Source organism: Chlorocebus sabaeus, chromosome 15, assembly GCF_047675955.1.
Source record: "Chlorocebus sabaeus isolate Y175 chromosome 15, mChlSab1.0.hap1, whole genome shotgun sequence".
NCBI lineage: Eukaryota > Metazoa > Chordata > Mammalia > Primates > Cercopithecidae > Chlorocebus > Chlorocebus sabaeus.
The window spans coordinates 82,804,029-82,828,699 of NC_132918.1; the positions used below are offsets into that span (position 1 = coordinate 82,804,029).

General features: G+C 42.3%; 1 protein-coding gene across 1 annotated transcript; it reads right to left on the minus strand.

The window, feature by feature from the left end:
• Window positions 1–451: 451 nt before the first annotated feature.
• Window positions 452–1,926, minus strand: SST (somatostatin). The gene is made up of 2 exons (XM_008009501.3): window positions 1,680–1,926; window positions 452–823 (listed from the first exon to the last, which is right to left on the minus strand). The coding sequence occupies exons 1-2, from the start codon at window positions 1,815–1,817 to the stop codon at window positions 611–613; spliced, it is 351 nt and encodes a 116-aa protein (XP_008007692.1). The 5' UTR covers window positions 1,818–1,926; the 3' UTR covers window positions 452–610.
• Between the last annotated feature and the right edge of the window lie 22,745 nt (window positions 1,927–24,671).

The window sequence follows — 24,671 nt, forward strand, 5'->3', positions numbered from 1 at the left end:
ACAAATTCAGAACCTCATTTTAGCTATTTAAGCCAGACTTTTTCTCAACCACTAAAAGACTTTTTTCCTTCCATCTTTTCATATGTTATGTATTTTACATATCAACCTGGTAGATAGTTGGATTTTTCAGCCTAACTATTCACACACACTCATTTCAATAGTCCAACATATAATTTAGGTATATTTAATATGTAATTAATGTTTGTGTCAGCCCCTCCCGTAATTATCATTGAATTAAAGTTTGAATGCATAGAGTTATGTGAAACTATTTAGGTTTAAAATGACTCATGTTATAATAGTTATCATTTAAAATGTAAACTTTATTGCCACTGAGAATTTTAAATAGATGTTTGTGAACATTGGAGTGCCTATCTCAAATAACTTTACTGAAACCAACACTCAAGCTTATTATGTATTATTGAACAGAAAGATTTACTCAATAGAAATCAAATTCACATTTTTCATAATTTCACCATAATTTTATTTTATATTTACAGTCTTCAATTTCTAATGCAAGGGTCTCGCTGAGGATTTGGAGGATTAGGGAAGAGAGATGGGGTTTAGGGGTGAGGGATCAGAGGTCTGGTATGGACTTTACTAATTAAGAAAGCTAACAGGATGTGAAAGTCTTCCAGAAGAAATTCTTGCAGCCAGCTTTGCGTTCTCGGGGTGCCATAGCCGGGTTTGAGTTAGCAGATCTCTGTAACTCAAGCCTCATTTCATCCTGCTCAGCAGCCTGGGACAGATCTTCGGGTTCCAGGGCATCATTCTCCGTCTGGTTGGGTTCAGATAGCAGCTCTGCCAAGAAGTACTTGGCCAGTTCCTGTATATGGCAGAAGGGATAGAAAAAGAGAGAAAGAGAAGGAGGGAGGACAATGGAAAAAAATTGAAAAGCCTAAATTAAAGAACAGATTTGGTCACACACAAAATCCAGTTTTTACAGCTGCGCATTTTTTGTCACATTTAAAATCAATCCAGTATATAAAAATAAGGGTAATTGCTATAATTACCAAGTTACACAAAAAGACTTTAAGAACTCAAATGTTTCTGCAATCTTTCTGTCCCTGTAGGCTTAAAACACACACACACACACGCACACAGACACACACACACATTAAGACCTTTCTGGTAAGATAAAGTGTGTGCCAACAATTTAATTCAATTTTCATATCACGAGCTACAAAGTAGAATTGTTTTACCATTTTACCAAGTAAACTGCAAGGGAACAAGACTTCTCACAATCTCGAACATACTGCGTTTGGTCTTTAGAGTGCCCCTCTGCCCTAGTCCCGACGTTTAGAAGTGAGATACGCCAAGAGGTAGCAGCTTCAGAGGTCTGCGTTTCAGCACCTGGGTCAGCGCTTCCCAGGGTCAGCACCAGGGATAGACGCCATCATCGCTTCGTGCCCAGACAACTACCCAGGTTTTGGAATTTTCTTGAATACCAAGTAAGAACTCACCTGAACTCTGCCCGACTCCGCTTATCATGGGGGAAAAAAGAGTTAGAAGGGGATTTTAGCCTTTGAAAGTTTTCTCAAGAGCTTTGGGAGATGAGGGACCCAGAAAAGCACCGAAACTCTTTAGAAGGACTGAGCATCCCTTACGTCCAAACCAATGGGGCAGGAGCAAGGGTAAGGGAGGGCTGGAGAATCCGGGAGACGTCGAGGGAGTCTCCTTACCTGCTTCCCTGCGGCAGCAGCCAGGGACTTCTGCAGAAACTGACGGAGTCTGGGGTCCGAGGGAGCGCCGGTGACACCGCCCAGGGCCAGGACGATGGACAGCGCAGCCAGCGCGCACTGGAGGCGGCAGGACAGCATCTCGGCGGCGCCGGGAAAGCTGAGCTGAAGAGTGGCTGGTCAAACTCTAGGCAGGGATCAGCAGGCAGCAGCGATGGCTCGGAACCTCGCGACTCCTAAAGCGGCTTGTGTGCTCTCAACCGTCTCCCTCGGTTTTAAACTCTCTCTCTGACGTCAGGCTAGGAGGCGCCCCCAGATCTCACCAGCCCTTTTACGCACCATTAGTCTCGCAAAATCAATCACAGAAGACAGGGGAGGCGACAAGATCTAAAGTGTCTTACTTAAAAAAAAAATACTGCACACGCACAGGGACTCACAACTCCACAAGCCCCACAATTTATACAATCTTTTATTTTCACTCAGTGCTATGAGCATACACATTCCATAATTTCACTCCCACACATGCACACTCAATTACACACAAACAGAGGCTCAAACACTCAGCCCTTAAAGAGCAAATACACTATCACCCTTAAATGCACATAAATGTACCCAGACAACTCCATCTGTCATCATACTCAAACATTTTAGGAAGGCCCGACAAATGCAAAAGGACATGTGTATGGCAGGGGGAGATCAGAATCATTCCTCTAATAACAGATCTGGGAATGAAATATGGACAGTAAAAGGACTGTGCCCTCTTTGTTTCCTCCATTATCTCATCAAAAGTCTTGAAGATGTAACAGGGCTCTGAAAGAACGTCACTCTTCTCTAAAATGGGGGAGAAGGTACCTCTGGCTCACTCTCCCTCCCTGATTCTCAGCAACTGAGACTTCTGATCTACCTGCCTTTCTATTGTGTCCATATGTATGTATGGCTATGTGTATATATATGGGAGGGAGAGAGACAGAGAGATTGAAATTGACTTCATTTTGGTGCTGAGAAATTTAGAACTGGAAGGCAATCTAAGAAATTATCCAATAAACCTCAGAATTTGAATCCGTAAGGCCGAGTAATGGTCAGTAAATTGTTCTCATTCACATACTGCATACTTTGAGCAAAACCAGATCTCCACATTCCAAAGCCAGAGTTTCTTCTACCAAGCTCTGAGTTTTCTAACAGATTCCTGGCCAGTAGGCATAGTTTTATGTCAGGAAGCCCCAGTTTAGACATATAAAGTCTAGGAACTCCCAAAACATATATGACCACTATTGTGTATCTATAGTGGGAAAGGATCAAAAGATTCTTAAATTCAGCTCTGCCTGATCTCCTAGACACAAAGAAAGTTTAAGAAAACCTGTCCTTGAATTCTGATTGAACTCTGGTTAAATGTTTGCTCTTCAGGCCAGAGTTCTGACTGCTTTTATCTAAATAGTTCCTTACTGAGGAAGGACCAACTAATTTCCTAGCATGGACGAGATGATCCCTACAGGATCTTTAAGAGCTGATATCTTATGAGCTTCAAAAAAGCCAATATTAGCTAAAAAGATATGCTGCATCTCCGGAAACCATGCGAAGCTCACATTATGTATTAAAATGTTCTCAGTACTTAGACCTGAACCACAGTGTTGAGAGGCAGAAGGCAGAAAGGTTTTGGAAGTATCCTGAATGGCTTGAATAATTGTCACTATTTCCTTTTGTGCCTGTAATCCAAGGCAAAGAGGAAATGCACAGCAAGAAGTGTTAAAGCTTCCAGGTCTTGACAAGACTAAGGGCAAAGTGGGGCATTAAAAAGTCATTCACATGTGTCAGAATAGTCTAAGAGATCAATGAATCCGGAGCTGTGGAACCCAGCCCTAGGAAATACATGTTATATTCTCTAAATCTTGCAACTCTCTCTGGCCCCTGACTAAGGACTCAGAGTTTAGTTCTATCAGTGTGACTGTCCCTCCGTACCTCCAAATGATCTCATATCTCCTGTATCCAGGATGTGGTCTTTGGCATTCCCACTGAGTGGGAAAGGAGGATTTTTCTAAAGCAGGAGCCAGTCGAAGAACAAATAGCAGCTCCCCATCTTCCCCTGTGCTCTAGGATCTCTTCTCTCTCCTTCCCCGGATGCTTGCTCCCTTCCTTCCCCATCCCTGTCCTCTCCCTCTACACTTTCTCTTCCTTCTTCTTCCTCCTTTTCCTTAACCTTTCTGCAAATTTATCTTTCAGAATTTTCCTCATTCAATCCTTCTTTTGTCTCCTTTCTTGACTCTGTATCCTCATTCCTTTGTTTTTCTTGCCCTTCTCAATCATTTTCTGACTTTGGTCTGGTTCAGCCCGGCTCTTTCCCTGCCTTCTCTCCCTCCTTTGCCAGGGCCTATCCCAATCTCTGCCTCAAGACATCTCTCCTTCTCCTGTCTCTCCTCTTCTCTTCTTCCCTCTTCAGCTGCTTCTCACCAAAAACAAACAAACAAAACACTTCATGATCTCTATCTGTTCAAGTACCTACTTATGAATAGTAAACAGTGGCTTCCCTCACACCCTGCTGAAGAGCTGAGGCTGTAAATGAGATGACTTATGGGTTTTGCTTTTATTGTTTTTACTTCCTGGAGAATTATGAGTCTAAGAACCACTTATTAGAGAAGCCAGGACAAAAAGGGACACAAATTCTCCCTTGAGCCCTCCATGGTGAGTTACAGCTTAAAGGTTGGTTTAGCATAAAGCACTTCAAACTTTCCAAACCTGAGCCTTCTGCAATCAACCCCCAGGGCATCTCTCCCAAGTCTCAAAGCTGGAAGGGAAAAGTGGTTTGTGGTTGTATTGGGACCCTATTTCCCAGACCAACCAAACTCACTAGGAATCCTTACCCAATCCTCTGTGGCTCACAAAGCACTTTCTCATCCAATACTTCAAGGCATGCTATTCCCACTTCACAGAGGAGGAAACTGAGGTCCTTAGACCTTCAGTGCCCTACACGAGGGCACACAGGCAGGAAGTGGCATGGTCACAGGGAGAATGTTACTTCACTTGAGAATGCTTCATGCTTCCCTGACTCAGAGATACCAGAGATTCCTGGCTGAGCAGTCTGCAGCCGGGATACATGCACCTCTAGAAGGCATCCAGGCCTCTTTCATGTGCAGTTTTTTTCTGGACAGGATATGATTTCCCACCTCCCTTGTGGAATGTACATTTTGGCGTGACTACCTGCCAGTATAAGGAGTAGAAACTTATTTTAATACAAAGCAACATAATCTGTGAATAGACATAGACATTCAATGTTAAGCAATGCAAGGAAGGAGAAAGTGCCTGTAGTGGGAGTTGAGAGACCTGGGCTCTAGTCTGGTTCTGCCACAACCAACCATGGGACATCCTCTCTGGGCCTTGGTTCTTTACTTGCAAAACAAAACTTGGCAGGTCATCTTTGTGGTTCCCTCCAGCTCTGATAATTAATGAGTATAAATTGGAGGAAATAAAAAGGCAAACTAGAATGTACTATTATTGTTAAGATGTTATCACTTTCTCAAGATGAGAATTTTATATTGGAAGAGAACCTAGTTTTTATGTAATACCAGAAAGGAGGCTGGGTGCAGAGGGCATTTCCCAGGCCTATTAGAAGATGTATTCTTGAGTCTTGCTTCTGCTACTGACCTGCCCTTCTCACTCTGGACCTCAATTTCTCCATCCATAAAATTGATTCACTCAACCTCTTTCTACAGCTAATTCCTGAGAAGCTTTGCTAGACTGACGCCGATGATACAGCAGTGAACTGGATAGGCATAGTCCTCCTGAGAAAGACAAAGAATAAACATATTAATCAAGGTATGTTCAAATATATTAGAGTTAAAGCAAAGTATAGAGCATAATGGTAGGGGGAAGATGCTTCTGAGGAGGAGCTGTTTGAACAGAGCTCTTTGAGGCAAGGGAGCTAGCCATGCAAATATCTGAATGAAGATATCTCCAACTCAGGTGAAAGGACAATCAGTGCAAAGATCTGAGGCAGAAGTATGCTTGGTAAATGCAAACAGCAGCAACAAGGCAAAGACTTGAACAGAGTGGTTAAAGCAGAGAGGGTTAGGAGATGAGGTCAGCAAGGCAGGCCAGGACCAGATCATAGAGAGCCTTGAAGGCTGTGGCAGGGAAACCCTTCTGAGCAGGAAAACTGACCTGATTTGATTCTTTTAAAAATAATGCCTTCTGCTCAGTGGGGAATTAATTGTAGGAGCACAAGAGCTCAAGAAAGGAGATAACCTCAGAGTCTAAGAAGTGTTTAAGAGAGAAGAGGAGCCAGGGCAAAAGGAACACAGATTTTATTTGAAATGTCCATGGCCAACTGTTTTTTTTTTTGTTTTTTTTTTTTTTTTTTTTTACTGGGGATCCTCTGCTCTAGACCTAGTTCAGGTGACATAAGATGATGTTTGGGGCGAAGGTGGTAGCCATGAAGAAGATGAGGACTGGTTAGACTTAAAGTTCATTTTGAAGTATAGTAAGCAGGATACAATGATGGTTTACTTGGATATTGAGTTAAGGAAATGAGAAGAATCATCGACAATGCCTAGAGAGTCATGCAGATGATCTCTCAAATGCCTTCAAGTTTCACAAATTCCAGAGAGGTCAGAAAGTGGGTTTATGCTAAAAACTTCTCCTGGACATTTTGCAAGTAGAAAACCATTTTATTTTCCAGACAGAAGACAGTGAGAAATAAAGTCAGTGAGGAGAAGCAACAAGGAACAGCATAAAGTCATGGGTTGGGAGTCTGAGGCCCCAGGCTTAAGTATTCAGTTTGCATCTGCTTAAAATGGACCTGATAATCCTCTCTTTTTCTCAAACAAGATTTGAGAACCAAATAAGACAATGTAAGTGAAAATGCTTGGTAGCCTATAAAATATCACAGGTTTTCTTATTTCTGCTCAGATGGAGGAAACCAGTCCTAAGCCGAAGGTGATTCCAATGAACCAGTCAATCGCTTTGGGAGCTGGAGACCCTGCTGAGGCTCTGACCCAAGAAGCATGCAGGCCTTTCTCAGTGGGAATGTGTCGGGTGTCATTTAAAGGTCTAGGAAGATCTCACAGAAATGCAGCAGATAGGTGCTGAAATCCTTCCATTAGAAAATACTCTCTTCTCCCTTACGTGTACTTACCTAGGAGGTATAATACATTAAAACTTAGTAACTATTAACATTTTAATGTGGATTCATTCGTTGAATTGTCTTCTAGATTTATAGCTGGCAAGTGGAAGGTTTGATTTAAGTAAAGCTGGGAGAAGGAGACCAATTTGGAGTAAGACACTATGCAGCAGAAGACGGATTGCGTGAGATGAGCTGTTGGGGATGGCGGTAGGCTATGAGCATATAGACTCTTCAAGGGTGCATGGATGAACATCGCATAGGGACCTTCTCTTCTAAGTAACCCCACCATCATGGAGCACAAGAATTAAAACTTGCAACCCTCCAAGGGCTTCCATTCAGCTGGAAAATTCCCAGTTCAAGCCCCTGGAACTGCAGATAGTAGAAGAGCCAGACCTCCCTGCCAAATTGACTTTCACCAGCTTCCACAAAGCCTAGGCCAAAGTGATTGCTTTAGGTAATAAAGGGCAAAGACCTGTAAGGTTACCTGTTCCTTGGAGAGGCATAGGTGGTGACATCTCAGGCTCATTTCTTGTAGGAGTCTCCTATCCTGTCACTTTCCAGCTCAAAAGCTTTAAATGAGTCCCCAGTGCCAGTGTGTTCAAATGCACACACAGCAGCCTGATAGTTGTGTTTCCTTTGTGACTTTCCCATGAGTCTCCCTCTTCATGGTTCCTTGTCTGCCAGCGCTCCTAATCCCTCTAAACACTCACTCTTCCCTGTACCCTCCCGTCTCCATTTGCACATGCCGTTTCCTCTCCTGGAATATCTTTAACCCGTCTCTAACTAATAAGATAATGTAGCCTGTTCTAAGATATTTCCAAGAGCTTCTCACTTAGAATCAACGGGGCCCACTCCTGTGTCCAAAAGTGTGCCTTTCAAGCCCCTAGCAGAGACCCTCACATATTTCTGTTCCTTGGGAGTCTGTACGTCTCATCTAAAAGTGTCAAGGCTCTTGGGAGGCCAAGGCAGGTGGATCACTTGAGGTCAGGAGTTCGAGACCACCCTGGCTAACATGGTGAAGCCCATCTCTACTAAAAATTTTAAAAATACAAAAAATCAACCAGGCATTGTGGCGGGTGCCTATAATCCCAGCTACTCGGGAGACTGAGGCAGGAGAATCACTTGAACCCAGGAGCCAGAGGCTGCAGTGAGTCGAGATCATGCCACTGCACTCCAGCCTGGACAACAGAGCAAAAACTCCATCTCAAAAAATAAAAAATAAAAATAAAAGTCTCGAGGCTCGCTGAGGGTAGAAACCTTGTCTCAACTATCTTTATTTTCTCCTCGGTGACTATGAAAATGTTAAGCACAGAGTATTTGTTGAAAAATGATGGTTGAGTTGAAGACAAATTTCTCTGTCCTTATTTGTGGGTCTCTGTGGATTCTGTAAGTAGGACAAGCATAATGAACGGCAGCTAACTGAGGTCTGTATTACTTGACACACACAAACACACACAGCCCCCAACCCTAGGTAGTTGATACTTTCAGGAACACGTATCTATTGATCCCTTAGTCATCTCTGAGCTTCAGAAAGGACAAAAATCTAAATACTGAGGCTCAGTGTAAATGTTCCTATATGTTAAGAACTAACTGAATTTGTCATGTGAGTATGCTAACATAGTCACTGAAAATGTAAGAGTCTTCATATTGATTGGAAGGCCAAGGGACAAAAGATCTGTTTACCACTGAAATAGGCATATGCTCCTGGTGCACATAGAAGTGAACAACAGCGCTAACTCACCTCTATGTAGTATTTCACAATTGCTTAAGTGTGTTAATAACATAATGACCCCAGCCAGGCAAGGAAATGGAGGCCTAAGTTACATAGCTAGTGTGCAGCTGGGCTGATGTCTGAGTCCTCACTGTCGCTCCAGCGTTTCCTTTCTCAGAGGAAAGGTAAGATATGCAAGGAAGTTTTGTTCCTAATTCTCTCAGCTTCCCTTTCTCTTTGTGGGTTCTTTGGACTCTCCAGAAGCTTCACACTTGTTGCTCTGATTTCTGCTCAGGGCTTCCTGATTAAATAAAATTGAACAGTGTTCCACCCACCTATGCCACCCAGAGAATATCTCCCACTTTACTTGACCTATTTTCCTTCCTAAAACAAGGCATTAAACCTGAGGTTTTCCATGAGCCTTCCCAGGGCAGTCAACAGGGGAGGTGTTATCTTGGTCAGATCCCTCCAGTGCAGGGTCTGGAAAATGAGGCCAGGAATCAATGGCCCCGTCCCCTGGAACAGTGGAAAATACATGGCAAATTTTGCCTTTGACTTGATCCAGAAACCTCCCTTTTGAAAAAGTATGATAGAAGCCACATAAGCACAAAAATCCCCTATGGAATGAAAGTATCTCTGCAACAGTTCCAATTTTCTCACACTCAAACTTATTAGTATTACTCTAGACAGGTGTTTCCTAACCTTGGCTTCACACCAGGATTGCCTGAGAAACATTTATAAACCACAGATGCTTGGATCCTAACTGAACTGATTCTGATTCACAGGTCTGGGCTGGGCTCAGAGATCTGTGTCTTTTAAAAGCTTAATTCTAGTCTGAAACTGGATTGTTACCACCCTAGAAAACTAGTAGGTCCTAAACCACTGCCCACTGTCATTCCTCTCTTATCACACTCAGCTCTGTTTCTTTTTCCCTCTCCCTGTCATCTTTCTCTTATATTTGTCTCTATTTTCTTCCTTTTTTTGCTTTGCTCTTGTCCCTGTCAATCCTCTGTCTCATTTTTCTTTTTATTTTTCTGTCTCCTATTTGTCTCTTCTTACTCAACCACTACTCCCCTTTTCTCTCTTGAGAACACCAGGGCCGATGAGGTTGGCTTTGACTTGTTGAGGCTAAAGCACCTGCTTAATTGACTTTCCTGTTATTACCCCCTAGAGTTGAGGGCAGGGGCAGGACTGAAGCCACAAAGGATCCACCTACTGAACAGAACCTAAAAAGTGATCTAGTCCTACCCCTCAGTTTACATATGGAAAAACCAAAGCCAAGAGAAGAAAAGGAGCTCTCTCGAGGCCACATAACTAGTTTCAGAGTCAGAGCCTCTGTTTTCTGTTTGTTTGTTTGTTTGTTTGTTTCCATTTTCTTTTTTGAGATGGAGTCTTGCTCTGTCACCCAGGCTCAAGTGCAGTGGTGTGATCTCAGCTCACTGCATCCTCTGCCTCGCCCGTTCAAGAGATTCTCCTGCCTCAGCCTCCCAAGTAGCTGGGATTACAGGTGTGCGCCATCACACCCAGCTAATTTTTGTATTTTTAGTAGAGATGGGATTTTACTACATTCACCAGGGTGGTCTCTATCTCTTGACCTTGTGATCCACCCTCCTTGGTCTCCCAAAGTGCTGTGAGCCTCCGTGCCCAGCTGAACCTCTGATTTTTAATCCTATCTTCTCTCCATGACACAAGTACACTGTGAGGTTCCTTGAATCTCTCCAACCAAGTGGTTGAAATCCTGTTGCAAGATTGGCAATGCCTGTCCTGTTCTCTATGTACCTGACAGTCAGCCTAAAGCCAAATCCCATTGCCTGATAAAGGTATTAGTCTACAGAGAAAGCTCTGGAGGTTCATGTGCAGAGATTTCGAGATCCCCAGGTTGGACCTTCATGCTTTGTGTCTTTATCCTTTTCTGGCTGTGCATTTCCTAATCTTACAAAACAACCAGACCTGCTGCTCAGCGCATGCTTCTGGACTGCTTCCGCCCACCGACAAGAATGCTGTGGTTAAGCTGAGTTCTCCTGCCCTCTGCTGGCTTGACTGATAGAAGGCGTCATCTAAAATTTTAGGGCAGGATGTCGTTCATTCTTTTATTTACTCCAACAACTTTTTAAGAGTGCTCACTATTAAAAAGGGTGCTCACTATGCACTAGGTTACTGCTGCTGCCGTTGCAGAGAAGCATGCAAAATAAACTCTTCCTTCAAACATTCAATTATTAAACACTTCGTGCCAGTGTCTGGGCTGGGCATTCAGATACTTGGCTTCAAAAAGAAGACAAGATTTGGTAGCTTTTATAGATTTTTGTTCTGAGTCACAAAATCAAAGAATCAGCACTAACAGGGACTACAGATACCTTCTAATTCAGAGTATTCATTATAGCTCCCCTAATTAGGTTTAGAGTACTCTGCACACAGTCCTCAGGGACTGTCAACATGGGGAGGATGCCTGTGACAGGGATACTATTTCATTGATTAGAATTCTGCCATAAAATCTCACAGAAACAAAGGGTTTCAAGGGGAAACAGTGTTCAAAAACTGCAGATTTAATACAAACCTTCTTTTTCCATGTAATCTGAAAGCTTCCCAGACTCACAAACCTGTACTTACAATTGATGTCACATTTTTAACTGGTCTCAGTGTTTACCGGCCTAATCCCGCCCCCCCCCCCCCTTTTTTTTTCACCCATATCTCAGTTTCTTTGCAAGGTCACCTTCTGGCCATGAGGCAGGGAGGGCGCCAAAGGAGGTTTCGCATGAGTTGAGTGCTCCCTCTTGTGGCTATCCAGGACATTGTTTCTGTGCCTGGCCAGAGCTCCCTCGGTCCCAGGTTAATCCCAATGTTGTGCCCAGAACTGAGGACAATTCCCTGACCCACAGCTCTCTTCATGCTGCTGTAAAGAGCCATGGTAGAGTCTCATACACTGGTGGCTTTCAAACTTTTTGATGGGAACTTATGTGAGAAAGACATTTTACATCATGATCCAGTGCACTCATGCATACCCACACATACATTTCTCAAAACAATATTTACCTTTATTTCTTACAATAAATTATGATATTCCCATTATTTTCTATTTTGCTTATTTTTTTGTTTAACGCAGGTTGTAACTGGGTCATTAAGTGTGTGATCCACTCCTGAGTCACCAGCATGAGTTTGGAATGCACTGCCTTGGGCCATGGCCCACCTGCATGCACTTGGCTGGCACTTGGAGCTTCTAGGCTGCCATTCTCTCCATGGCTGCTCAATCCTAAAGAGTCACAGGACAACATTCCTTGCTGTCCTGGGATGCTAGAACTCCCATCTTCTCTTATTTCTCTCCTCCGCGTTCCATCTTTTTAGAGGGTCTTGCCGCAGAGCTGCTTAGGCCCCTGGTTGTTAAGACAGCAGTATTTACCAAAAGCAGTGGGCTGAATGGTGGCCCACAAAAGACATGTCCACATTAGAACTCCAGGAACCCGTGAATGCGACTTTATTTAGGAAAAAAAAAAAAAAAGGATCTTTGCAGATATAAGTAAGTTGAGGATCTTCAGATAAAAGCATCCTGGATTATCCAGGTAGATCCTAAATCCAAAGATAAGGATACTTACAAGAGACAGAAGAGAAGACACAGACATAGAGATCAAGGCCACGTGAAGTCAGACACAGAGTGCAGGGACACAACCCAAGCCAAAGAATACCTGGAGCTACCAGAAGTGAAAAGAGACAATGAATAATTCTACCCTATAGGGTGGAATTGGAAAGAGTGTGGCTTTGCTGACACCTCGATTTCAGATTTCTGACCCCCAGAACGGCAAGAGAATACATTTTCATTGTTCCAAGCTACTGGTTTGTGGCAATTTATCACAGCAGTCACAGGAAACACATATACTAGCCACACCTCTCCTTTCCCCAAGCTCCAAGGGGATCAGACAGAGCTGGATTTGAGTCAGTTCCACACCATGCCTGGGACCACTGCTCCCTTCCAAACCCCAGGCTTTTTCACAGAGTCAGGCCCCTTCTACCAAACACCTTCTTCTTAAAGATTAGATTAGACTAAGAAGCCCTAGAGTCTGCTCTTGTGATGTTGCTCCTGTTGCAAGACCCCACTCCACCACACTCGCTTCTGGAAGACGTGCCTCAATCAGCTCAATCCCAACTGCGGACATGTTGGAATTTTTTCTCCCAGAGGTTCCTCAAATGTTACGCACATCAGTTGTTAAGACTGGAAAGCAGGTGTAGCACGTCAGTAGAGGTGGTGGGTTAGGTGTGAAGATAAAAGCCCAGAAGGGTGCAATGATTTGCCCAAAGCTGCACAGTAAATATGTGGCAGGTGGGTGCTTTCTCTGAATGCTAACAACAAGAACATGAAAAGTTTCAGGGTTTTTCTCCCTTCCCATAGCATTAAAGGAAAGATAAGATCAAGCCTACCTTTCTCAGGCATATTGTGCCTCAACTCAGCTTTTGACCTGTTTATATCATCAACTGCTTTGCTTAAGGGGAATCGCTGCTGTCTCCTGTTTACCTTAGCTCTGCAGTTCCTTGTCATAAAAACTTTCTGATAAATTGGTGAACCAATGCCATGCCTTACAGGAAAATAATAATAATAATAAACTATTGGCTAAGCCGCATTTGAAAGCAGGAGTCACATGGAAATAGACGTCAGCTTTGGGTTCTTAACAAGAGAACAAGTTCAGCAGAAAAACTGTGTTCTTAGAACCAGGGAGAGGCAAGATAAGCTCCAGTCAGAAAAGATTCCCACGGTTAGCAATGAGGGCACGAGATAACTTCCCAATCTCCTCCAGTCCTTAGATTCCATGTCTATCTGGAGCTGCTCCTTCGGACCCTAATCCTCATTAGGTGCGGTGGCTCATGCCTGTAATCCCAGCACTTTGGGAGGCCAAGGCGGGCGGATCACCTGAGGTCAGAAGCTCGAGACAAACCACCCAACATGGCAAAACCCCATGTCTACTAAACATGCAAAAAAAATTAGCCAGGTGTGGTGGCCCATGCCCATAATCCCAGCTACTTGGGAGGCTGAGGCAGGAGGATTGCTTGAACCAGGGAGGTGGAGCTTGCAGTGAGCCGAGATCGCGCCACTGCACTCAAGCATGGGCGACAAGAGCAAAACTCTGTCTCAAAAAAAAAAAAAAAAAAAAAAAAAAAAAAAAGGCTGGACATTTCTGCACACTCTTGACAACTTCAGAGAAGACTGATGCAAAAAACATACACCATCTTCCAAGAACCTACAACATAGGCTCCCAGAACTAAATAATTCTGAAACGAGACAATCTCCTTGTGGTTTGTTGTTGTGGTTTGCTTGCTGATTACAGCAATTATCTTATTGTCTGTCAATAGTATGTTGGCAAGTCTGGCCCCTTGCAAAAGGCTTTGTTGTAAAATGACTTTCCTCAACAACAAAAACTGTGCCTTCTGGCCAGAAGCTGTGACTCACGTCTGTAATCCCAACACTTTGGGTGGCCAAAATGAGAGGATCATTTGAGCCCAAGAGTTTGAGACCAGCCTGGTGAACACAGCGAGTCTCTGTCTCCACACACACACACAAATAAGTTTTAAAATTTAGTTGGGCATGTTGGCATGCACCTGTAAGTCCCAGCTACTTGGGAGGCTGAGGTGGAAGGATCACTTGAGCCTGGGAGATAGAGGCTGCAGCTAGCCATGATTGCATCACTGCACTCCAGCCTGGGTGACAGAGTGAGACTCTGCCAGAAACAAAACCAAAACCAAAAACAAACATCAAAAAGAACTTGCCTTCCTGTCATGGCTTCCCTAGAAAATTGCCTGGAAAATACTAATGCAAAATACTTGCAAGACGTTGAATGCATATTGACTTTAACCTCTGGTCTTACTATTGTCTGTCCTGCCTTTTTGAAGCCACATCTTACTACTCAGATCTTGTAAATTCTTCTTTAGGTGTGTATTTCTGCTTAGTCTCTCTCCATTGTCATCATAATGGGCTGCCACTCTGATTCAGGACCGTATTAGGTCTCCTGTAAACTGTTTTAAAATCTTCCTAACTAGCTTTCTCATCATCAATCCAGCCCTTCCCTCCACTCTCATCTGCCACTAACTGCTAACCTAGTCTCTTCCAATTTATTCTATACTGTATGGTCTGAGTCCAACTCTGAATACACATCTGATCATATCATTGTCCTTCAAAACTTCAAATACAAATCACTGTTTCCAAAAAATACCCACACTCCTTATGCAGGTTTTTGAAGCCCTTAAGGATGTAGTTCCAACTTCTTCTCCTTCAATTTTATTTCCCACTGATGCTTCACCCTTCAGAAAACATATGTGCTCACCATTTTCTAAAATGGTCCACAGATTTCACTCTCAAACTGCTTGTCTTGTTCCATCTGTATGCAATACATTCGTGCCCATCTCCTTCTATCAAAGTCTACTTGCTCCTTAGAGAGCATTTCCAATTTCGTATCTTCCTGGAAGAAGTGGATCTTGATATTTGGAGACCTGGAACATATACAATTTGGTATGGGGTAGGGAGCTTTTTAGGGGAAAAAAACCAAAATTATGAATAAAAAAATCTCTTTGTAGAGAAAGTTTAACAGAGATTCATAGAACAAAAACATTTAAACATATTGAACACCAAGACTCTGAGATAAATGCACTGGAAAACAGCCAAGCAGGATGATCGTAAAGATAAGAGTAAAATGCTTCTTCCCCTCAAGAAATGTATAACAGAGCAGGAGGTGTGGAGATATGCTAACAGCTATCATACAGAACAGGATGAACTCATTAAGTGCAGACTCCAGAAACAGGTTGTGGCAATGTGCCAGATGATGTTCCAATGTCCTTAATGCTGTCTCAGGGTGTCAAAGACTACTTCCTAAAGAATGGTATTTGTTGTGGGGCTTAAATAAAGGGAATAAGCAAACTTTTGGTGAAGACTGGGAGCCCAAGAATTGAAAGCTTGGAGATCCATGTGTTTGAGGACAGGGAACAGTAAAAATGCCCAGTGACGCAACACATAGTGCTATGGGACCAGTGCCCTGTGACCACTTCTGCGTTGGACCACAGTGCCAGCGTACAAGGTGATGACCTGAGAGACGAGCCTGATACACTAGCTGTGGTTATGTTCAGCTTCAAATGACAAATAAATAACCATGGCTTTAAAAGCAGAGAAGTTTATTTCTCCCTCACACAAAATTTCAGGTTGATGGTTCAGGGCTAATAAGACATGATGTTAGCTACCAAGGTAACTTCTATTCTGTTCCTCTGCTGTGTGTGGGCTTGACCATGATCAAAGATGGTAACATCTGTGTTGAGACAGCAGGATAGGAAAAATAAAGAATAAAGATGAAAATGAAACACATGGTCATTATCTATAGGAGGTGATATTTTCCAATGATTATTATAGTGATGTTCTTCTTACAATATGATTTTGACATATCTTCTATTGAAAGGTAGGGTCTTTGCCCCCAGTCTTTAAAACTAGGCAGATTTTATGACTGTTTTGATTAATAAATAGACTATATTAATAGGCTATATTAGGATTGACACTATGTGAGTTCCAAGCTAAGTCATAAAATAAATTTTTACTTCTGCTTTCCCTACTGAAATATTCATTCTTATTGCTCTCAGCCGCTAGACCAGTTTAATTGCCCCAAGGTGGCCATGCTGTGAGGAAGTCCAAAAGCCCATATGGAGAGACTACCTGGAGAAGTCTCAAGACCCAATGAAGGAAGAGAGTTACCCAGCCAGCCCTAAACACTGGTTGCAACTGCAGCCACTGTCTGACTGCAATTCCACAAAATACCCACAATCAGAACACCTTCCCATATTTCTGGCTCACAGCAACCACAAGAGATGAGGAAATGATTACTGTCATTTTGTGTTACTAAATTTTGGGATGGTTGGTTATACAGCAATCGACGATCTAAACATTGTTTAAAAAGTTTTTCTAAATTTTTCACATACAACTTCTGTGTAATTTATACTCCACTGGCCAGAATTTAGTCACATAGCCATACCCAGCTGCAAAGGAGTCTGGGAAAAGTAGTCTTTATTCTACAAGGCCTTGTGTCCAGCTAAAATCTTACTCTTGTGGGGAAAAGGGACAACAGATATTATGAGACAACTAGTGGTCTTCCACAGCTAGAAAAGTACCTCTTTTAAAAACCAGAAATGTATGAGTATAAAATGCTAATTTAAAAAAATTATTTAAATATCACCTAATATGCATCTAAATCTGTATCAGTTATTTATTTATAATCATCTTGTTTAGTTAAGATTTATGTTGGTTTAAAGGAGTAGATTTTTAAAAGGCAAATTAGAAGTAGTAACTTCAGGTTCAAGATAGTGAACTCCACCCAAGCACCTACTATCCAAACCTCCCCAACGTTCCAAATTCTCTGTTGGTGCAATGGGAAAAATGCAAAGTAGGGACAGATCTGTATTTACTGGAAGTCACAGATGCTCAATAGCAAATTTCTCAAATGTTTGGATATGTATGTACTATATAGTGGCAGTCATGATAGGATTGATTTTGGACCAATCTGTGCATCTCCATATGCAAAAGAAAAGCTCCTTACAGGAATAAGAGAAAAAGACCATTTCCTCCAATCCTAGAACGCAAGCACAAACTAATGTTTCCAAGCTGGGAGTGGCAGGGTGTGATATTGTGAAATATATATTTGACTTTGTCTTCATTTTCTGATATATATCTCTGAAAATCCTTGAAACCTCTGGAGTAGTAAGAGTGTCTTTTGCATGCAAATGAGATGACTGATGGCTGGCAACCCCTAGGTAACTTCAGGATGGAGGTTAGTCACCAGAAAGTCCAAGGCGAGGTTAGAGAGTTGGAATTTTTAGCTCTATCCACCCAACTTCTAGGAGACGAGAGGGGCTGAAGGTTGAGCTAATCACCAGAGGTCAATAATCTAATCAATCATACATACATAATAAAGTTTCCATTAAACTTAAAGAAGGCTGGGCACGGTGGCTCATGCCTGTAATCCCAGCACTTTGGGAGGCTGGAGTGGGCAGATCACAAGGTCAGGAGTTCGAGACCAGCCTGCCCAACATGGTGAAACCCCATCTCTACTAAAAATACAAAATTTAGCCAGGCATGGTGGTGCGTGCCTGTATCCCAGCTACTCAGAAGGCTGAGGCAGGAGAATTACTTGAACCCAGGAGGCAGAGGTTCAGTGAGCCAAGATCACGCCACTGCACTCCAGCCTGGGTGACAGAGCAAGACTCTGTCTTGGGGAAAAAAAAAATCAAAGAAATAGGATTTAGAAAGCTTCTGGATAGCTGAAAATGTGGAGGTTCCTGGAGAGTGGTGTGTCTAAAGAGGGCATGGGAGCTCTGCCACCCTTCCTCCATGCCTCGCCCTATGCATCTCTTCATCTGTATCCTTGAAATATCCTTTGTAATAATCCAGTAAATGTCAATGTTTCCCTGAGTTCTGTGAGCCACTGTAGCAAATTAATCAAACGCTAGGAGGGAGTGATAGAAACTCCCATTTATGGCTGGTCACCAAAGGTGCAGGCCGCAACCCGTGCTTGTAACTGACATCTGAAGTGGGGGACGATTTTGTGGGGTTGAGCCCGCAGCCTGTGGGATCTGGTGCTATCTCCTCCTGGCAGGAAGTGTCAGAATTGAACTGAATGAGAGGACACGCGGCGGGTGCCCACCAGAGAACCGGCTGCAGATGTGCTGGAGACTCGGTTGACTATTGGTGGGGAGAAATCCCCACACATTTTAGTGACCAGAAGTTGTTGTACTGAGAGGAGAAAATGTATTTTTTCCCCTGTATCCTCAGACAGGATCTGGAGATGAAGACAGGTGGAAGGACAGTTGATGGGGGCAAATCTCTATCCTGCCTCTAGAACTGCACCAGGTCCCCACACTCGGAGCATCTGGTCACTGCACTAACTTCCAGATTAAATTCGCATGGAATATAAAGAGGAAGCTTCCAAAGTCAGTTCCTAATGAGAATCTTCACGCCAGTCCGTGAGAGAGGCAGTATCCCCACAACTTGTTCTGTAGCAAAACATGAAAAGAAAATGCTTTGCTATGTTCCTATGGTCATGGAGGGAGGTTGCATCTGCGTGAAGCCCCCTTTCTACCACTCCCTTTGCAAGTCCTCTCTTCTGGTAAAGAAAATTTGGGCAAAATTGGCATTTCCCTTCTCCCTTTGTCTGAGACCAAATAATCTGAAGAAATACCACATAATCTCTAAACGAACTCCCACAGTTCCATGTCCCCATAAAAATCAGCCGAGAAATGTCATTAAGCATCTGCAAAATTGTAGTTCAAACACGTAAAAACAATCTAAAGAATCAGAGGAAGTGTCTCTTTCGCCTGTGGACAAAGTTACTGCAAGAAACAATAAAACAAGAAAAAAGCCTTAAAAACTCTCCAGCTTATATTCTTTACAAGCTCTGTGAAGTTATTGCATATGTTTGTGTGTGTGGGGGGTGTGTGTGTGTGTGTGTGTGTATCATTGCATCAGGCAATGTGGAAAAATAAAAGAACATCAGGTTGATACCAGAATTTTACTTTGCCACAGTAAATTCCAGAGACATTGAAATAGTGCCTTCTAAGTTTTGAGAGGAAAAGAAGTTAAAAGTGTGATAAAAGAATATAATGGTTGGCTGTGCCATTTTTTATGGGTAAAAGCTACAGAAGCATGCCATCTATGTACCCTCTCAGAAAATGTTACTCTCTGAAGTACTTTAAGTAAAATGAAGAAAATAAGCAAAATAAAGAACTCAAAAGTAAAGTGGACTGGTTTAAAAATGATGAGGACAAAGAAACCTGTAAAGTTTAAAAGTTCATTACTAAACTTCTTATCAATATTATGGAATACAATGCATTTGTCTAATATAATTTGTGAAAGAGAATGTATGAGTGGTATTCTATGAATTTAATTATAAAATAGTAAATTATTTTAACAACATTGGAAATCCAGTTTGGCAGGGAAGAATTTATGTTAGATTCCTTCCCACTTACCAAAAGAATTCATAGCTTATGCAAATATTTGAAATAAATATAAGAATATAGGTTAAAATATACATTTGTTTCACAACTTTCAATAGGAAAATGATTTTTTAAGGTCTAACAATTCTGTAAAATAAATGTTTAAAAGATTAAGAAACATCAAAACAAATTATTTTTACACATAGGATTTTCCTTCTCCTTAATTTCTTGATCAGCCACAAATATTTTGTTTCATTTTAATCCAAAATTTAAAACATGCTTTTAAAATTTCCAGACACTCTAATTTTATTTTATTTTAGTTTGGTTGATTTTTTTGTTTTGATTTCTCTGTTAAATATATTACAGTCAGAAACATTTTTTCTTCATGATTTTATTTCATACAGGTTCATTGAGACATCTGAGAGCCTCACAGATACTAGAAAAAGAAATATAACATCCCTTTGTCAATGACCTTTAGCCAAAGACCACCAGGAACGTACCCATCGCTGAACACAGCTGAGTTTTTTTCTTTTTTGACACTTTGCTACAAGTGAGGATGCCCACAAGAATCACGAAGCATTTCAGTAAGAGCGTATTAAAATATACTGTGGCGTTTGAGCATATGTTAGTTGGTTTGGGAGGAAGGTTCACCTAAGTGGGGCTTTGTTCTGAATTGGTTGCTGTCAAAAAGTGAGAATCACTCTATGATTGGGTACTTAGTGAATCTTCCCTAGAAGGTGAAAAGAAAAGCATGAGGCTAAAGCTGTGATTGGTAAAGAAATAGCCACTCATACTGGCCAAGATACAGGGTTGTTTAGTCATATCGTGGTTTGGACAATGTTCACGTCTCTATCTGAATTCAGATGTGACTATATAAGGTGGCCTCGGGCTTGCCTTGATCTGTCATCATCACAGAGTGGCCTTGCATGAGGCTGGTGTTCTGTGGAATTGTTTATGTACAACAGGAGAGACCTGCAGCCTGGCTGTGAGGGCCAGGCCATTCCAGGTGTCAGAGCCTGCTGCTCTTTTTCCCATCTTTTATATGCCTACTTTGATAAGAGAATACACACACATATACATATGTAGTCAAAGGTTTCATATACTTTATTTTCTCTTATTAGGAACATTTAACTTTGCTTAACGAATCTACTACATATAATGTATATGCATATATGTATATTTCTAAAGATGTAATTCATTTTTATTGTAGAAACAAACAAAAGGAAACAAAAAAGCAAAAGGGAAACCATCAGTACTATAACTGTTCTCAATTGAATTCAGCATGTGTGAACAGTTGGGACCAGAAACAAATTGTTTGGTTAGACTGGTTATTAAATTAGTTAGTTGACTTTATTTTCAGCATTAAATAAGCAAAGCTTTATGTTATTTGGCTAAAGTTATTAGTTTTGTGATTGGCAGCCTGGATTACCACTCCCCACAGAGCACTTAAAGAGATAATTTATTTCTGTACCTAAAGATGAAAACTGAAACGATTCTCAGTTATGTGAGTGAGAAAAAAAGATAGGTGGAAAAAGATCAGAATGGAGGGACTGCTGAATTCTCCCATTCAGGGACTAGGTCTAACTATCTTTGTGGTCCTGAAACTTAGGACAAGCCAAGAATAAAATAGTCCAGAATAGATATATGTTGAACTATGAATGAAAATTAAAGAAATCCAGCTGTATTCTTTAGAACATACTCCTTGCCTTGTTTTTCCAAGGTTGGTAATGGGTTCGTCATCCTCATTCCACTGTATTGTTGCACTGGTTCTCTGATTTGTAAACTACCAGCACAGCATTCTTTTGTGTAGTTTGCTGTCCTCTTCATCAGGTACTCTGCAAACAACTGCCAACCAGTAATCAGTGAAAACCGTATTTTCTCACTCAACCGTGCAAAATTAGCACAAAGATTCACAAGGGAGTTATTAAGCACTGTCTTGCAACACCTACAATACAGATATAGTTATATGATATAGACAGAAACAAAAATAAGAAGCCACTCTTGACAGGTCACACAGGCCTCATAAGAGGTGAGAAACAAATATTTATTCTATCTTAAAGCAACAAAGGTACATTATCACTGGAATAATTTCACACCAAACATCTACAAGAGTTCTTGTCCAAACCTTTTTTTTTTTTTTTTTGAGACAGGGTCTGGCTTTGCTGCCTAGGCTGGAGTGTAGTGGTACAATCTCAGCTCACTGCAACCTCCGCCCCTTGGGTTCAAGCGATCCTTCCCATCTCAGCCTCTCAAGTAGCTGGGAATGTAGGCACACACCACCATGCCTAGCCAATTTTTGCATTTGTAGAGACAGGGTTTCACCATGTTGCCCAGGCTGGTCTCGAACTCCTGTGATCAAGTGGTCTGCTCACTTTGCCTTTGCCAAGTGCTGGGATTACAGGCGTGAGCCACCATGCCAAGCTTCTCCTGAATTTCTCGTCAACTATCGTAGCAAACAATTTTTGCGCATTTCTCAGAAACATCTGTATCTAGATTTCTAGAAGTCTAACTTCCTTTTTTTGTCTTCGGATATTAGGTTTAAGTCCAGTTGTCATCCAGATGTTGGTGGGTAACTCTGCCCTCCAGGCAAGGTGCCATGGTCCTTGCCTACTATCTGAGCTGCGTCTCCATACGTGTTCATGTTGCTCAAATAGGTTAATTTAGGCGGGGTGTGGTGGTTCATGCCTGCAATCCCAGCACTTTGGGAGGCCGAGGTGGGCAGATTGCTCGAGCTCAGGAGTGCAAGACCAGCCTGGGCAACGTGGTGAAACCTCGTTTCTACTAAAAGTACAAAAAATATCTGGGTGTGGTGGGGGGTGCCTGTAGTCCCAGCTACTTGGAATGCTGAGGAGGGAGGGTCATTTGAGCCCAGGAAGCAGAGGTTGCAGTGAACTGAGATTGCACCATTGTACTCCAGCTTGGGTGACAGAGCAAGACCCTGTATCAGAAAAAAAGAAAAATAGATTTATTTAATTTTGTATTTCTTAGCAGTCTGGGCTCCTGTATCAGGTTTAAACTAAGTAGCTCACTAGGCTTACAAAACTGGACATCTCACAAAACCTCAGTTTCCCCTCTGTAAGTGTGAATAACTATAGTGTATATGTCATGGGTTTTTATTAAACAGAAATTAAATATAAAAGCTAGCACAGAGCCAACATTTCCTTCCCTTCCACCTTGGGGGTATGAAGTATTGCAGTGCATGAAATATATACAACATTGTTCTTAGGGAGAGGAAGGATGTAATCGGGAACATTGCATCTAACAAGACAAGAACTTGATCAGTGAGCCATTCTGATTAAACAGTTACTCTAAGCCAGGTGCTGAGGATAGAAAGATTTTTAAAAAACCTGACAGCGATGGGCAGATACACCTGCAAACAAGTAATGACAACACAGCACGCCAAGGGCAGTAGCAGAGGTAGCCTCAGGTGGTGAAATCCCAACCCTGCCTGGGGCTGTGAAAGAAGGCTCACAGGAAAGCTAATGCTCAAACCAAGCAAGACTGAAGGAAAAACGTTTGAAAACCAGTGGGGTAAGGTGTTCCAGAGAGAGGGAACAGTAGAATTTGAAGGGCACTGGCTTAATTGCAGTAGCAGGATGGTACAGTGGTTGAGAACTCACGTTTTGGGGTTACGGCAACCCTGGATTTCAACGTTAGCACCGAGACTTACTAACTAGGTCGCCATGAGCCAGTTTCTTACCTTCTCTAAGCCTCAGCCGTAGAATAGGGATAAAATAGTACCTGCCTCGAAGGATTGTTTTCAGAATTCGATGAGGTAATGCACATAAAAGTGCTTAGCATAGCATTTCATGCACAGTAAATAATTGTAATAGCAAATGTTTATGGATCTCCTTCTCCACAAATGTTATTTTTTATTATTTTCTGGAAATGAAGTGTACCTGGCTAATGAGACTAAGTTTTACCCAATGGCAGGAGGCAGCTCTGGAAGAGTCCAAGCACAGGACTGTGTGCATCATACATGATCATTAGAAAATCGCCCTGGGACGGTGGCAGAGTGGAGAGTGGAGTGTAAGGAAAGAGGCTATCGGCATAAAGATTATTAAGGAGGCTACTAAGCAAGAGACCCTAAATGATTGGATTTGGGCAGCAGTAGGGGGAAGGAAAGAAAGGAGACCAACCCCAGAGGGACTTGGGAAGAACAATCAACAGGATATGAGACATGGTGACCAATTATTGTGGGGTGGGGTAGGGCCATGAGAGAGGATCAGGGGACACTACCCAGATTTCTGAGAAGTAACAGAAGTGGGTTTGGATGGCAAAGTGACAGGCCCACCTTTAGTCATGCTGCCTTTGATGGGAATGCTCTGTGAACAGGCCAATTGGTCTGTGGGCCTGGAGCTCCATGGAAATGCTTAGAGAAGCCATGAAGACCAGGAGTTCCTATGGGGTGAACATGCTGGAAATTATGAGTGAGTATGTTACCGAGAAAACATGAGCAGAGTGAGACGAGACTCCCAGGATGGGTGAGGGAAAAGCTCCCACAAAGAATATTACAGTGGAGAGAAAAATGAAAGAGCAGATGGAGGAGCAAGTACTGCTGTGGAATCTTCAAGGAGGGAGTATAAAATGCAGCAGGCACATCAAGTAAGATGACTACAGACAAGTGGCCAACGGTTTGTCTCTAACTTAGAACGCCCTGTGGTCATTCAGGTGTCTATCATTAGATTGTCTGAGGTCACCCAGGTGTCCCTATCATTAGAATGCCTAGTATCAGTGAGGAGTGTCTCCCATTAGAATGCCTGTGGTCGGCCATGAGTCTCTATTTTTAGAATGCATGAGGTCGCCCTGTTGTTTCTACCCTTAGAATTCCAGGGATTGCCCGGGTGTCTCTATCATCAGAATGCCTGGGGTCGGCCAGCAGTCTCTGACCACAGACAAGTGGCTAATGGTTTGGCAGGGGAGTGTTTAGTGACAGTTTCAGAAACATGAAAATGAGATTTCCATGGATTCAGGAGTAAATAAAGAGATGGAGATAAATGTAATCTACTCCTTTGAGAAACTTGATTTTGAAAGAATTTTCTTTTTAATGAATAGTCCAAGGGGAATGTGGAATCAGAGCAGTGTCTTTCTAGTTAACTATGGAAAAGACACAGGTGTATTTATATACTGAGAAAATGAGCTGGTAGAGAAGGAGAAGTAGAATATGTTTATCTTTCGTTTTCCCAGATCCCATCTCTTTTCATCTGTTCTAGCCCCCTTGTCCTCACTT

What these genes read in the sequence shown, in the direction of transcription:
- SST (XM_008009501.3), bottom strand. Translation starts at nt 1,817, where the DNA reads ATGCTGTCCTGCCGCCTCCAGTGCGCGCTGGCTGCGCTGTCCATCGTC. An exon ending in CTGCTGCCGCAGGGAAGCAG is followed by an intron (nt 824 to 1,679) that starts GTAAGGAGACTC and finishes TGCCATATACAG; the next exon opens with GAACTGGCCAAGTACTTCTT.